Source organism: Lissotriton helveticus, chromosome 1_1 (genome assembly GCF_964261635.1).
Source record: "Lissotriton helveticus chromosome 1_1, aLisHel1.1, whole genome shotgun sequence".
Taxonomy (NCBI): Eukaryota; Metazoa; Chordata; class Amphibia; order Caudata; family Salamandridae; genus Lissotriton; species Lissotriton helveticus.
The window spans coordinates 372061997-372077976 of record NC_136057.1 but is presented as its reverse complement, the minus strand read 5'-3'; the positions used below and the strand labels follow the sequence as shown (position 1 = coordinate 372077976).

Sequence of the window (15980 nt, the reverse complement as noted above, 5' to 3'; positions counted from 1 at the left end):
CACAATTTATGAAATGCTGGTCGATTTTAGTATTTCTTCGACATTGCTTTAAGTGGTATGGAGAAGGTGGGGGAGGCTTTAAAATGTTCTTGCCCAAAGAAACACATCTGTGTATCCTTTCCAAGAGTGACTTTATATTTAAACTAAAATCTTGTCCTTTACACACTGTACCATCTGACTTGTATTTGAGTGCCTCTCTTTGAGCTTTCTGTTACTGCATTCAGATATCATGCACAATAAAACATACGCTTAAAACATGCCAGGCCTGTTGACTTTGCCAATGTTTGTCAGGAGTATGAGAACAAATGAAGAGGGGGAAGGCGTCCGGACCTGATGGGTTGCCAGCCGAGTTATATAAAGTCCTGGAGTTAGAAATCGTTCCCTTCCTCACTATTCTATTCAATCAAATTCTTCTAGAAGGTATCGTGGGATAATGCCTCTATCACCCTTAATTTAAAATCGGGTAAACCTAAGGAGGCCTGTGGATCGTATAGGCCGATCTCAATCTTAAATGTGGATTGTAAAATCTTCACCACAGTTTTATCAACTAGATTGGCCTCTATTGCCCCCTCTGTTCTTCATTCGGATCAGAAGGGATTCCTGAAAGGGAGACAACTTTACGAACTCACTTATGATTTAATTGGCGCCATCGATATGGCAATAACCAACAATCTCCCATTGGCCGCCCTCACGCTGGATGCAACCAAGGCTTTGGACAGGGTCAATTGGGTGTACCTGTCGGAGGCCGTGGCCAAGTTTGGTGTGGGGGAGAGGTTCCGTAGGGTGATAAGCCTGTTGTACAATAATCCATCTGCGTGCCTCCTTGTTAATGGTGACCTTTCTAACCCTTTTTCCATCTCTAGGGGAACCCGGCAGGGATGCTCGCTTTCTCCCTTGCTTTTTGATTTTTACATTGAGCCCTTCGAGCAACATCTAAGGGAGGAGGTGACCATCAAACCTTTCTCCTATCAAGGTTGGATGAGGAAGGTAGCATTATATGCCGATGACGTGCTTATTTTAACATCAGAGGTCACCACTGCACTCCCGGCTATCTTGAAATTGGCTCATGCCTTCGGACAAGTGTCGGGATATGAGATCAATGCAGCCAAGACTGAAATGCTGGTATGGAATGATGAGAACTCTGTAACAGAACTTCAAGCAGGCATTTCAATGCGATACTTACGCTTGACGATAGTGAAGGACATTAATAAACTTGTCCAAGTCAACTTATCAGCCGTTGTCAAAGATTGTCGTAAGCTTCTTCAATCATGGTCGCATCTGCCCCTTTCACTATTAGGTAGAGCCAACCTCATTAAAATGTCGATCCTGCCCAAAATTTCTTTTCTATTTAATACCATTCCATATTTTGATCAAACTATTTTAGCCAAGTTCCAGTCCAATATCTCATCCTTTATCTGGAATAACCATCTTCCACGAATCGCCTGGAAAAAACTAAGACGGCGACGGGATAAAGGTGGCCTGGCGGCTCCAGACCTAAAGATCTATGCCTGGGCCTTTCAATTATCCCACTCTCGAATGCTTTTGAAAGGACCCTCAGCTTCTGGGGTGGGTCCAATGTTTGCAGCTATGTTGGATGGGGAAAGAATTAATCGTTCGGGTTTTCTTTTTAAATTTGGCAATCCTAAGTTTTAAAAAAAAATCAAACTGAAGACTCTACAAGGTCTTGCTAGAACTTGGACTGAAGTTATGAAATCTATAAAACAAAATTACTTTCGTGAAAAAACACCGCTGTGGGGGTTGCCTGAAAATCCTGCTTGGCTTGAAGACAGTCTAGCTATCCCTTTGAGAGGGGCAGGCCTGGAAGTTTGGGGAGACCTCTTTTTTATGAGGGGGATCTACTCTCGTGGGAACATCTGCAAGTTAAGGTTGGCCCCGATCTTTCACGATTTAAATACTTACAGATTATTAGCTGGACTTTAGCCTATAAAACCTCTCCCGCTAACAGGAGTAAGTTCAAACTTGGAGGGCACAGCCCATTGGTATCTGATTTAGTAAACTTGGGTCCAGTTAAAAAAGAAGTGTCCAAGTGGTATAATCTCATTCTGGATGAGTCGGATGGAGACTTTGTTTTGCCGGAGTCGTTATGGGGTTCTGACTTGATGGACCAGAATCTACAAGATCTTTGGATGGCTTCTTTTGAACTTCTGTGGAACATTGTCAAGCCTTCCTGGTTACGCAGGAATCATATTTTTACCCTGCATAGGGCATACTACTCCCCTCTCAGGTTGTCTAAATTTTCAGGAGGAGAGTCCGTGTCTTGTGCTAAATGTGGGTTGATTGCTGCATCAAATACACACATGTTTTTTGAATGCCCTCAGTTAGCCACATTTTGGGAGGAGATCAGCAATTCCCTCACAGGGTCATTGGGAAGACTTGTCACTATAGACCTGCAGACCTCATGTACCGATCTGGCTAGATCTGGTAATCAGAGTAAAAGGGCGTTCTGGTATTTATTATCTTGGCTTCATTGATTTATCCGGGGTTTTTTTTTTCCCGGGTCCAATGATTGATCTGCTATGGTGCCTCTAAAGCTTGCACCAGTGGAACAGCCGTTATCCAGTTCATGCCCGGCCCCAATTGGCTGCCAACTACCCCAAGGTTTGCCGCAGATTGGTAAATCATGGACTTTGTGCCTTCTTGGAACACAGTTGACAGCTGAGGGATAGATGGCCGGCCCCCACTATATTTGTGTCCCTTCCAGTTTTTCAGATAAACTGAGACAGCTGCTCTCTGTAAATTCCTTTTGGCACTTTGTCTACATGGTGGTTATGAGGACAAAAAAAAAGAACAAATGATCAATAATGATGATACTGTGAATAGTTAGAATTGAAAATATTTCAATTCTGAAAATGTATGACTGTGAATTAAACATTACTGAGGTCTGAGGACAGGGTGGTGGTCTTCAGAGTGTAACTATCACTCTTGTTCTTCCTTGCACATCACTCCTTTGCAGACTCTCTGTAAGAACTTACACTCTTATTCACTCCACAACTTTATGAAATCCTTCATCTGTATATTTCACACCTCAACACTTTCCTCTTTCTCACACTCTCCTTCAAAATGTACTTACGTGCATTTCCTACATTACACCATCCCTATACACACACCTCACCTTTTCACGTGTAAGCTGTACATTTTCTTCTACTTTCATTCTGTCAATATTTCATCAGCGTTGTACATCCTTCACACTCATTTGCCTAAAATCACAAGTACAATTTGCATGTCATCATTGTTCTTTGAGCTCTGCAGAGGAACAAATTATTTGAGTCTGAACTTGTCAGCCACTATTCAGTCTCCACCTCCGAGCTCTCAATCGTGGCCCACTATAAGCAACCACCCACAACCTGAATACACACAGACACAATTAAAGGTGGTCATATAACTTTATTCGGAGTCATCCTGCAGTGCCTTCAGCACCCCACACCAAGTTGTATATAGCATGAAATGTACACAGCGGAAAGACCCGAGGCACGGGCTCGCTCATGGGTGTCTCCCTCTCCGGCGGTTCTCCTCTGCTCCTTCCTGCTCACCCGAGCTGTTCCTGCTGTTGTACCGCGCCTCCTGCAGAGACCAAGATAACAGTAAAACAAGCATTGGCATAGCCAATAGGTCTCGCCTTTGGGATCTTATAAGTGTTTATTTATCCAGCACAATATCCTTGGTGCAACAAAATCAACTGTTGCATGGCTAAACACTTATAAGGTCCCAAAGACAAGACCTATTGGCTACGCCAATGCTTGTTTTTATAAGCAAATTATCCCCAATCTTGCTTTCAGGTATCTGCATATATTTGCATACAGCTAGTGAGCATTCTAGGAAATTGTTCAATTTTACAATCCTGTGTGTACATTTTTATTCTGGAACCACTGTCGGTAATGCAAGCTCAGCTCATAGTTCACGTCCTTTCCTTACATCAATCATCCTAATAGTAGATGCTTTTTGTTAGTGGACTACGTATACAAGTTTGAGCAATTTATGTTTATATGGTTTGATTATGCAGATGTCTCTGGTGTGCAGAGCCCTGCGATACATGCGCAACTTGACAAATGAAACGTTTAAAAAATTTTAAAAAAATCATAACACCCTGCTTTAAAAATGTACCTCCTCTTAATCATTGGTCAGAGCAAAAATATTTATTTTAGTTTTTACTGTCTGAGCATTTTCTTTTCTTTTTAAAAATAAATATTTGTTATTGTTTTGTTTACACTTGTAACATGTAATCCTCATCGCATTTGTACATACAGGGGTGACATCCCATATGTCTTAGCTGCTGGTTGTACAGTTTACTCGTAGAGCACATAAGCGTCACTGCATCTCTACAATCCCACATATAACGTATAACATATATTCATTGACGATTTGTGCTAGGGGTAACTGACAGGCTGGTCGGAATGAAACAAAATATATGCATGACCGGCCCCCTGTCTACTTTGAAAGAAAGAGGGGGGAGGGAGTGAGAAGAGTTTAGGGGGGGAGGGGAGGCAGTGTCCTGCTCTAGTGGTTGGTGTGGAGGTGGGCCCTTTTGATTGTTTCTGGCTAGCACTTTCATGGGGGTTCGTAAGGTACTAGGAACTTGTCCAAGGATGTTCACATACCCCTGTTGGGTTTTCTCCATGGTGTGTTTCGTAAGGCTGTGATGTCGGCTCCTCTCCGGTATGTCACCCAGTTGAGCCACTCCCTGAAGGTGGCTTTAGAGGTGTCTTTCCACTTGGTGAGTACTATCTTGACTGCTGCCGTTAGCAGGAGATCTAGGAGGTTTCTGTCATGTTGCGTGTCAATATCAGATGCCTAACCAGGACTACACGCCGGACTGTCTCAGGATTGAGAAAGCCATACTAAACAATATCGACCCAATAACACTTCTCACCGCAAACAAACAGACACAAAAGAATAGCCCTATACTTAAAAACACTAGATACGCCCTGCTTAAGGTAGATCAAAAACTGGAACACAGCGTTAAATATTCTAACTGGGAATCGCTGTGGGCAAACTCCAAGATAAAATATAGGGGGAAACCCCTAGCCATAGACTCTTGGAAAAGACTAGGGATCTCATACCCAGCCCAGTTGGAGGAAGGGGGAAGCCCCTACACCTTCAACATGCTAAAAATACAATATAAACTACCAGATATAGAACTCTACAACTTCCTCAAAATCTGAACAGCCCTAAGCAAATCAAAAATAGCAAGACACAAACCCTCAATCATCCAGTATATGGAGAATCTGAACAAAGTGGGTCACCAGGTGTCCCACATATATAAACTACTCCGCCCCAGCTCCTCCAAGCTTAACGATAAGACAACCAGCTACTGGGTGTCTGAGCATTTTCTAACTAAAGTAATACTTCAGTTATGTATGTGGCCGCTCTCTCTGTTGTATTGGCAATTTTTAAAAGACTGATCAGTAGTTAGTAATACGCAATAATTTGTGCCACAATAAACATTTTCTCTTTGTTTTCCCTTTTACAGGTAATATTGCCACTAGAGAGAACAGCAAGATGGAATATTTGGGCTTTGTTTTGAACTGTCAAAAACCGTAAAGCTACTTGTGACCTCACTGAAATTGCAGAGGAAGAAAAGTTAATCTCGCCTTCAAGCCTCTCACTACAGTTGCGACATGTACGGAAGTGCTCGATCAGTTGGTAAGGTGGAACCAAGCAGCCAGAGTCCAGGACGTTCACCAAGATTGCCAAGATCACCTCGGCTAGGCCACCGCCGAACCAATAGCACAGGTGGGAGTGCTGGAACTGGTGCAGCTGGTGGCAGTGGGAAAACCCTTTCTATGGAAAATATTCAGTCCTTAAATGCAGCTTACGCCACATCTGGCCCAATGTACCTTAGCGATCATGAAAACATTGGCGTGGAAACCCCAAAAAGTACTATGACCCTTGGACGCTCAGGTGGACGATTGCCCTATGGTGTCAGAATGACTGCCATGGGGAGCAGTCCCAATATTGCCAGTAGCAGTGTTGCTAGTGATACTATTGCATTTGGTGAGCATCATCTTCCTCCTGTGAGCATGGCATCCACTGTGCCACATTCTCTGCGCCAGGCAAGAGATAACACAATAATGGACCTGCAATCACAGTTGAAGGAAGTGCTTCGAGAAAATGACTTTCTGCGGAGAGATGTGGAGGTTAAGGAGAGTAAGCTTAGCTCTTCCATGAATAGTATTAAAACCTTTTGGAGTCCGGAGCTGAAAAAGGAGCGAGCATTGCGCAAGGATGAAGCTTCCAAGATCACCATTTGGAAGGAGCAGTATCGAGTTGTTCAGGATGAGAATCAGGTGAGTGCCCTAAGAAATAGAGCTCTTCTAATACAGAAGTCCTGATTCAAATGCTTACGCTCATGATAAATTACCGTAAGATGTGTTCTTTTATCTTCCGTTGAGCGGTGACCAGTTACATTAAGGCTTTCTGAGTCATGGAGCTGTAATCTGAGTGATAAGGGGCTCTGCTATACATCGTCACACTGATTTTTTTTTCATGATTTGGTTAATCACAAGGTTTCTGAAAACTACTCTTTACCAGCTGTTTTGAAACTGTGGTATTTAAATGTCCATTTACTGGTTAGATTGGCAAATCAGGTTTTCTTGTGAGCAGCAGCAACCGTTTGAGTTCCAGTAGGTGAACATGTGTCGATTATCTGTAATGAATACTTTGCGTGGCATAAATAAATCCTATCTGGGCATATCTACTGCTGCACAATGTTGCCTTGTGTTACAGCCCAGATGAGTCAGCAGTAACAGACCATTTTGGTGAATATAACTTAATCAGGTCACTCCTAAAATGTGTTGTGTTTTATAGCTAGTGTCATTTATTTCGTCCCTTTGCATTATCATTGCTGTATCAGTATGTTATAACATGTTGCATTTCTAATGCTAGTTTGTTTCATTCTATAAATACTAAACGCCATAAGTATTCTTTTTCTGTACATTTTCGTATTTGGAGTTTTTTACAACTAATGCGTAGCCAGGCAAGTTGTGTTCTTGCTTACTTTTACTTCTGTGTTCAAAATCTCTTATGTCTTTTGCTTTGACTCCCTGAGTCAATCAGTGGTATTGTTTTTTGTTGTTGTTTGTTTAAAATATATCGACTTATCCTTGAACCTGATTACTACCTTATTAACTAGTTATGGCTATGCCTATGCCTCCTAGTGCCACAGTCTCTGATGTTCTCTGACTCCACAGATGATTGTCTGCCAGTTTCTTTATTTTAACCTGCTAAGAAATTATTTGATACAGACTCAAACTCTCCATATATAAACAGTATAGCAGATTCATTGAATAAGAACCCACTCATTTCACTCTGTAATGCTAATGATACTGCAGACCCCAGATATGGCAACGGCCACCTCAATTCATACTGACCTGTTTTTATGTCCAGTGTCAGTTCCTTCAAAACACATTGTTGTTTCAGAGTTTTATGTCATCTAAGAGTATTTATTAGACTAAAATAGGCTTTGTTCATAGACCACTACCACTTCAAAAGAATTGGATACAACCTACTTCACTTCAAATTTTCTGTGAAATCGTCTAAGTAAATACATTTTGAACAGCTTCCCCAGGCAAAAGAAGTTTGCACTTTATCCTCCCTGTGTCCCGGAAAATGTTGCCAGTTGATTGAAAAATCAGCCTTAAAAACGATACGAGGAATCTTCTTTCCTTTAGAGTGATAAATGGTGCAACAGTGTTCCCCCTTTCTCTGCCGATAGTGACACGTATGCAAAGTCTCTTTCTGTAGAAGCTGGGCACATTCAGTTTTGGCTCTCTGATGGAAACATAGTGATGGCATTCTTTTTTTAAATTTGTTATAACCTCTTTTTTAAGATTTTCAAGTACATAAACCATTGGTGCGCACACAGTAGTGTGCAGAGGCGATACATAGGCATGCAAAACAATAACAACGCTGCATGACATCGGTCCCTCCCCTCCCCCCACCTCCATAGGCTGGGGCAAGAACTGAGTGTTTAAGACATTGCTCCCCATCCTCCCCATCAGTGCCCATTGAATTGGCCCCTAAAGTGGTGCTCTGTGTACCCGTATGGGAGTGCCTGGCCAATAAATCGTGATATTACTCCCTCCAGAGCCTTAAGTCGCCCGCAAGCTTTTCATCCCTGCGACACTTCTTCAGGTGCACCTCCTCCGCTAAGACCCACTCACGCACATCCCGCATCCATGCCGACAACTGCGGAGGGCGCATCCCCATCCATACTATTGCAATTCTACGCCATGCCAGCACCAGCAATAGTTGCTGTAGTCTATACCCTATTTTAGTTTTTTTTTCTTTTCCTCATCAGCCCTAGGAGACAATGTTTTGGTGTTAATTGAACTCTACTATTCACATGGTCCCTTATCAACTCCACTACCTCAGACCAGAAGCCACTGACCGCAGGGCACTCCCAAGCCAAGTGCAAGAAATTAGCCCCAGTTTTATGACACCTGGGACATGCATTAGACCTGCCCTGAGCCATGTGATGTATTCTTGCCGGGGTCATGTATGTACAGTGGACGTAGTTATAATGTATTAAGCGAAACCGGGCGTTACAAGAGATTGTGTGCATGAGCGCACCTACCACCTTCCAATCCCTTTCTTCCAATTGCTCCACCAGATCTGCATTCCAAGCGGCATAAGCGACAGGAGGGGAGCCCCGGCGTCCGCCCTCATAGCCCTGTACACCAGAGATATAATACGCTTGCCTGCCCCACATGTAAGTGTATCTAATGTCTGTGTGAGATGCGGTATCGGGGGATACGTGGGCCATATCTCTTTGAATATGTTAGCTAGGGCAGAATATTGTCACTATTCCCCTTGCCCCAATCTGAAGTCTCCCCTCCTGCCATTCCCTAAATGACATGTTGACCATCACTTTCCGGATATGCGCCAACTCCCACACTGTTTATTCCCTGTGAAACGGAGCATGCTTGAGGATTCGCTCCAATAACAGCTGCCACACACACGCAATCTGTCTAACAACATACGGTGCAGCTTCAGAGGCCCCAGTGCCCCTACATGAGTAGAGCCGGTAGTTCAGTGGCTGGTGCGCTATCAAAGAGTAGCCGTTTCTCCCATTTGTCCTCCTCCACAAACCACTTGGCAGCGTGCTGTAATTGAGCGGCATAATAGTGTAGTTCCATTCTAGGTGCCTCTAGCCCACCCCCCTCATACATAAGGTTTAGTGTAGCAAGAGCAACTCTGCTACGCCGTCCGGCCCAGTATAAGTCTATCAACAGGGACTCCAAGGCCCTGAATATTCGGCGGGGTATCGGGCACAGCGCATTCTGTAGCACATAGAGGCAATGAGGCGGCAACAATAGTTTAGCTATCGCCAACCAGCCCATTAGGGAAAGTGGCGATGGCATTATCTTTAAGTGGCATTTCCAGACTCTGACAGTTAACTTTTAATGCTAGCTAAGCTTCAAAAGGAAAACCATCATGCGCAAACAAGAAACGTAGACTGCACCAAAAATCATGCCTTTGCACACCAAATGCAAGTTCCTTTCTAAACAATATTCCACAAGAAACCTATCATTCTTATTAGATAAGACAAAGTATATAGAAGAGGACTTTCCACCACAAATGGCAAAGCCTTTTTTTTGTTTTTAGAAATGGGGACTGTTCACGCAACCATTTCCAGCATCCTCATCTCCGAAGAATAACAAGCATTTGCAATGCAATCGGTCTTGAATAATCAAAGTTTGAGCTATTGGCATTGCTAAATAATGTTACACCAATATCTCAAACTTTAATAATGTGAGACTTATTGCATTGCAAATGCTTGTTTTGTTTTTAGCTGGGAGATTGGTATTGGCGATTTAGCAGCTGTGATTCATTCAGCACGACTCAATGTGATCAAATGAGGGTGCCACTGCTAGGATTAGAATTCAGCTCTTCAAAGTGGCAATAATGGGCATTCGTTATGAGACCGACAGATTCTGATAAAGGATTTGTAGAGTGGGTGGGACAGTAGAAGAAAATAAAGAAAAGAGGTCGTGCGCGAAAAAAGGGGGGATGGTACAACGATTGGCAATAGCAGGTCATACTGTTATCTGGTGACATTCATGTTATCAACAGCAGAAGGATGAATGGCGGAGTCTACACATGCAGGATTTAAATGTGTCACTTGTGGGTTACACACCTTTTTGTTCAGCAATAAGCAACTTGGTGTAAGACTAGCTAGAAACAAGGATTACTGGGGAAGATTCGTAGAGGACGGGAGACCGAGCTTAGGTCGGCAGGAAAGAGGGGGAAAGTAAAAGAAGAAGAAAGGAGCGACCAGAAAAGTGAAAGAAGAATTAATGGGCAGATGAAGACGAGTCAGACACATGAGACAGACGCATGGGCACTCGAAAGAGCGATTCAGAAAAGAAGCAAGTAGAGCACAGGAAGTATTACTGTGGAAATGGTATGTAGTTTAGGAGAGCTGAAGAGGAAAGAACTAGAACAAGCACTGGCAAAGCCAATGTGGCTGTGAGATACTAAGGAAGATAGGAAGCAAAAGAAGTCTTCCTTCAAGTTCGACTGAAGGTCTTTAATAACATTAAAGTGTATTTTTTAAGTAGTCCTCAAAATGCCTTGCCACGTGGGTCCGAGATGACCAGATACAGGTCATATGTTGAGGATACCCACATAAGATATAATTGCATGCAATTAAATGTAAATGTAAATTGATACTTGTATAGCGCACTACTCACCCGCCAGGGTCTCAAGGCGCTTGTACGAATACCGCTGTGGAACCCATCCTGGCTTTCCCTGTGAGGTGCTCCTGGGCACCCCCAAGGTGGAGGCCAGGCATCCTTAGCATTGTGGGGGCCGTTGTGGAGATTAAGCAAGCTATTGCCCAGAGTTGCAGAGTGGGACTCCATGATTGGAATAGGCACCGAGGCGAGAATTCAGGTCCGTGGAATTTTGAGCCCAAGACCCGCCAAGACGGGGCAATTGAACCCTGGTCCCGGGCTAGACCTCTGCATCAGGGTCTGCCGCTCTAACCATTGAGCCACACTTCTCCAGGGTAAATTCAAGTAATTTACTTTAGTAGGTAGGTTGAAAACCGGGCATGGTTCCGCCAGCATGAATCCCTAAATTAACAGTTATTTTTATGCCTTCCTCTGAGATCAAGACGAGACACACTGCTTAACTACAGCTACGTGTCCCCACTGTGCATTGCCAAGCCCTTTGAGTTAGTCCCAATCATTAGCAAGGCCTTTTCTTATCCTCCAGCCAGCAGCCAGATGTGTTCGAGTTTTCTGTTTGCCGCATTAACCACATCCCATTGGCTGATCCAAAGCACTCTTCCTTTCAAAATGGCTATGTCATGTTATGTGGCTTCGTTGTTGACATACATTTTCGCCGCTTCTGTCCACACCGGCTAATGAATAAATGCATCCCTTGATCTTCCGAGTTGGCCATTGCAGACCTATGGATATTGCGGCGAGGTAGCTCAGTGGGTTTAAGGCACTGCTCCAGCGACATATGCAGAACAATGAAGTCCTCCCAGTGTAGACATAATTAGTAACCCTTGCGTTTAGAAATATCTTTCATTCAAACACTAAATGCCAATGTGAAGTTCGACATTGGCTTGGGAAACAGTGGATTTCTAGACATCTAAATTGTTATTGGTGAAGTAAAACGAGTGTTAAACTTTGGCATGGAGCAATTGTATACATGTGCGCAGTCTGCGCGGGCTCAATCGATCTGACGCTCAAGCCGCTTCCTGGCACAAAGCGCCCAGGTTCACTTTGCAGAAAGCGGCAGCCTTGGGCAAAGGCCGGTCTGTTTAAAGAGCGGCGGTACCCGCCGACCGCGCATCCTTATCTACAGCAGGCATTTCTAGGCGCCAGGGAAAAGGTTGGGCAGGAAGAAAATGCTTGTAGTTATACAGCACTCTCTGGAGAGGGTGGGGAGTAAAACTACCTCAGCTGTAGGTTTGAGCCCCATCTGAACGTGCACGACTTTTTATTTATTTAATTTAACAAAGCAGGGAACTATTTTAAGCCACCAGCCTTTTATTTCAATTCCAGGCCATAGATTCAGTTAAATGACTGGTTGAGTGGCGTTCAAACTAAATCACAGAAGAAACCTCTGGCACGATCGATACCCCGATCAATTAATCTTCAGACGGGTATATGGAGTAACTCACAGTAGGCCCGTTGCCTCCCAAAGCCCCGGGCATCCAAGATAGCTTGGCAGCAGATCTAATGTATCTGAGGGGAGATGATTTCTTACATTTCTTAGTTAACAAGTAAAGCGACCGCGAAACCGAAAGCAATCGCTTTTGGAAGTAGAGGAAGCCGCGGATGGTGCGTGCGCGCCACAGCCATATGGTTTCAATTATCGCGCCCGTGTCTGGGCACGATATTTGAAACTACATGGACTTTGGTGCGCGTAACAGACACCAATAGGCCGTGGGCGTAGCAATGCGCCCGCCTTTGGCCTAATGCGTGCTCTGTTTAAAAAAAAAAAAACACGCACTCCAAGCCCAATAAAAGAAGACAAAACTAAAAACACACGCACGAGCTTGTACAATTCCAGGGTCCATTTCGGAACCCCGGACAAAAGGACTCTTGCCTTTGCGACAGTTCTGCGCTCTGCATCGCAAGGCGTGAGCCCTAAAAATTAATTGGCAGCATTGTCCAAAAAAAGCTTTAATCAGGTTTCTGAAAAAAATAAATGTTTACAGTTTTATTTTAAGTACCTAGTTGTTCTGGATATGAACCAGGTCCTCTGACCCACATTAAATCTTTAATCCTCCTCCTCCTCCATGCTATGGGTCTTAATAGTAGTCTCTTCCCTCCTTGAATCATCAGTAGCCAATTCACCAACATAGCAAGAAAACCCTTGTTTTTTAAGTTAATACACGTGTGCAGGCCATTAATAGAGAGGTGCTGATTTGCTCAGTCCGTATTTCCCTGTTTCTCCGCCATCATACCTTAAAGGAAAAATAGTAACTTTTGAAGGCTGATTCAGGAAAGGGCCATGATTGGATTTTTGAAAAGGAAGTGCTGACTTCAAAGGAGCAGAAGGTTGTCAGTCATTTTCTTGATGTAAAGTTCCTGTTGTTCATGTAGTAGAGCTGCAGCAATCATCTGAAATCTGAGGATCTTTCATAGTTATGTTTATGAAATGTGTTCCTCCAGGCCTATAGTCACACTCCTTTGTTTTTATAGCTGTCGTAATAAGTTAGTGGATCATATGGAAGGTAGTTCGTCAAAATACACAGCATTCAAATGAAATAGTGCTGTCTTTTACTTTTTGTAAAACATGGAAGCATGCATATATAAGTAACACACTGGACCTCTTATCTAAGGGCTCCAGTGATATGATAATAGATATTTTTGCTTCATAAAAGGGAACTGATTGAAGATGCTCGAGACTAAAGGCTTCCATAGCAGTGCAAAGGGTTTCATAATATCTGCCCTCCTTGCAGGTTGTTTGCTGAGGTGGGTGAAAAGGAGTTACTCCAGGTGCCCAACAAAAAAGATGAGAATTAAATATCATTTCTCTTCCCTCCACAGAAGACTTTAGTAGAAGTCATTTTACTGACTGTTCAGCCCACTACTCAAGTGAATGTACGGCTTCTTTAGTAAATGTTAGACCTGGCACCATTGGCGTGGGTCTCCCTTCTATTTTGTTTTGCTGTTGCCTCATGTATTTTTGCTGGTGTTGTATGCTTAGGGTACTGTGCCACTGCTATTCAGTACCACAGTGCAAGTGCTCCCTATTGTAAATTGATTTATGGATTAGTGATTCCATGTTTGGCTATTTTGGGTTACTTGTCAGACCTTAGTCTAGTGCACTGAGTGTGCCAGGGCGTGTATTCCAACTGCTGCTGGTGGGCCTGAAGCACTGGTTGTGCCACCCACAGAAGCAGCCTTGTAAAATGTGTCTGGTACTGTCATGCTGACTGGGCAAGTGCACCCACTTGCCAGTCCCTAAACCTTCCCTTTTCTTCATATCAGTCACCCCAATGGTAGGCCCATGGGCAGGGTGCATTGTAAGTATAAGGTAGGACAAGCCCTGGTGTGTGTGGCATGTCCTATTAGTGAATTACAGCCATTTCCGTTTTTCACTATTGCAAGGCTACTTGTTCTCCATAGGCCAGAATGGGCTGTTAAGTTATTACATTTTATAATCCTAACTGTCTCAGAGAACATGGTAGAAATTCGAGTTTAGTATGCCTGAACTCAGAATAATAAAACACATCTTTTAGTAAACTTTATTTTAATATTCTGTGTTTGCAAATATCACTTTTAGAAAGTAGGTATTTGCTTGTCTAACCATTCAAACCTGCCTCTGCTAGGTTGTGTATTCCTATGTCTGGTTTTGAGAGTGACAGGGCTGGGGAATTCAAGGAGACAGGCTGAGTCACCCAGTGGTGAATAGAGAGATCTGCATCTAGATGGGAGGGAGGAGTTCCACCTGAACCTTGAATAGGGCTGTGCCTGCCTTCCACAATGTTGGCTCCACCCACTGGGGAGCGGCTGATGTCTCTGCCCTGCACACGGAAAGAAGATGAGTCCTGTAAACAAAGTGCTCCACGACTGTACTTGCCTTCTACAATGCTGGCTCCACCTCCTGTGGGGCGTCTGATGTTTCTGCCCTGCACTGTGAAAGGAAAGTAGAAGTCTGGTAAACAGAGTGCTTCAGAACTGGTTTGGACTGGGCAAAGGCCCCTCTCCCCTCAGAGAACAAAGGATTTTGGGGTATAAGTATTGGGACCCTGATCCCATGAGATTTGATCACTTTGGACTAAAAGAAGAACCCTTTACTGAGGAGCGTAAACTGAAGAAACTGAGGAGAGACTATTACCAAGCTGAAGTGCTGCTTGGGGGATTGGCCTGCAGTGGTTGCCTTACTGCCAAAGGAAGGAGAAAGGAACTTTGTATACTTTGCTTTCAACTTGTGAAGGATCTCCAATGGCTTGGAAAAGAGCTTGCCTCCTGCTAAAGTCTCAGGGACAACGGACTTCACCCCCCAGCTCCACAGAGTTCTTGTTAAAGTGCCTGCTGCTGTTTTGGGCCTTCTGAGGAACTGCGTGTCGCAAGGAGCTGGAAGCGCGACTCAACGAGAAGAAGCGTGTCGCCGTCGCTGTGCCTGCCGTCTCAACTCCGAAGGAGGGTGTCGCCACTGGAACTGTCGCATTGCACCGCATCGGAGAGAAGTGTGCCGCAACAAAGAGGAAGCGTTTTGCCGTCGCTGCTGCTGCCGTCGCAACTCCGAAGAAGGAGGGTGTCGCCGCTGTAGTTGTCGCACTGCACCGCATCAGGAGAAGAATCGAGCAACGATGTCGGAGCGTGTGGCCATCGTTGGGCCTGCCTTCGCAACTCAGAAGCAGGAGGGTGTCGCCGCTGGAACTGTCGCATTGCACCGCATCGACCAAGAGCACCTCGCATCCCTGAGAAGCATGCCGCCGTCTGATCTGCTGCCGTCGCATCTTGGATGTCGCCGCTGTAGTTGTCGCATCGAGCGGAGGCTTCACGCATCGTGGAGAAGAGCGTCGCCGCTGGAGCTGTTGCCGTTGCATCAGAAGGGTGTCGTCGCTGCAGTCCACGCTTCGAACCGAGGACTTCTCGCATCGCCGAGAAGCGTGCTGCATCTGGAAGATATTCACGTCTTTATTTCTTTGTATCTGAACTTTGCCCATCGCTGCGACATTGCTTGTCGTGGAAGCGCAAAGCAACTTAGGGTACATTGACGCAGAGTGTCGTATCTAAGAACTGAACTGTACTAAGCTTAAATCTACCATCTTAAAGTAATCCTAGTGTGTATGTGTATTGTTTATGGTCTTGTGGTAACTCTATATAAAGTCTACTTATTTTTGATATAAAACCTGTGTGGTGTCCATTTGTAATGTTGTAACTGGGTTACTGTATGTGGTCACAACTGCTTAACTTACAACGCCTCTGGAATAAGCCTTGACAGCTCGCGCCACGCAGCTTAGAGGGTGAGCAGGGGTTATTTTA

At 44.3% G+C, this 15980-nt stretch overlaps 1 protein-coding gene across 10 annotated transcripts in view; it reads left to right on the top strand.

The window, feature by feature from the left end:
• ERC1 (ELKS/RAB6-interacting/CAST family member 1) overlaps positions 1 to 15980 on the top strand; it is a 2156751-nt gene that overhangs the window by 23873 nt on the left and 2116898 nt on the right. For all 10 annotated transcript variants that reach the window (XM_078673690.1, XM_078673694.1, XM_078673688.1 and 7 more), the window contains exon 2: positions 5489 to 6305. In XM_078673690.1, the coding sequence (XP_078529816.1) occupies positions 5637 to 6305 (669 nt within the window). In that variant the 5' untranslated portion in view covers positions 5489 to 5636. The remainder of the gene's footprint in view (positions 1 to 5488; positions 6306 to 15980) is intronic.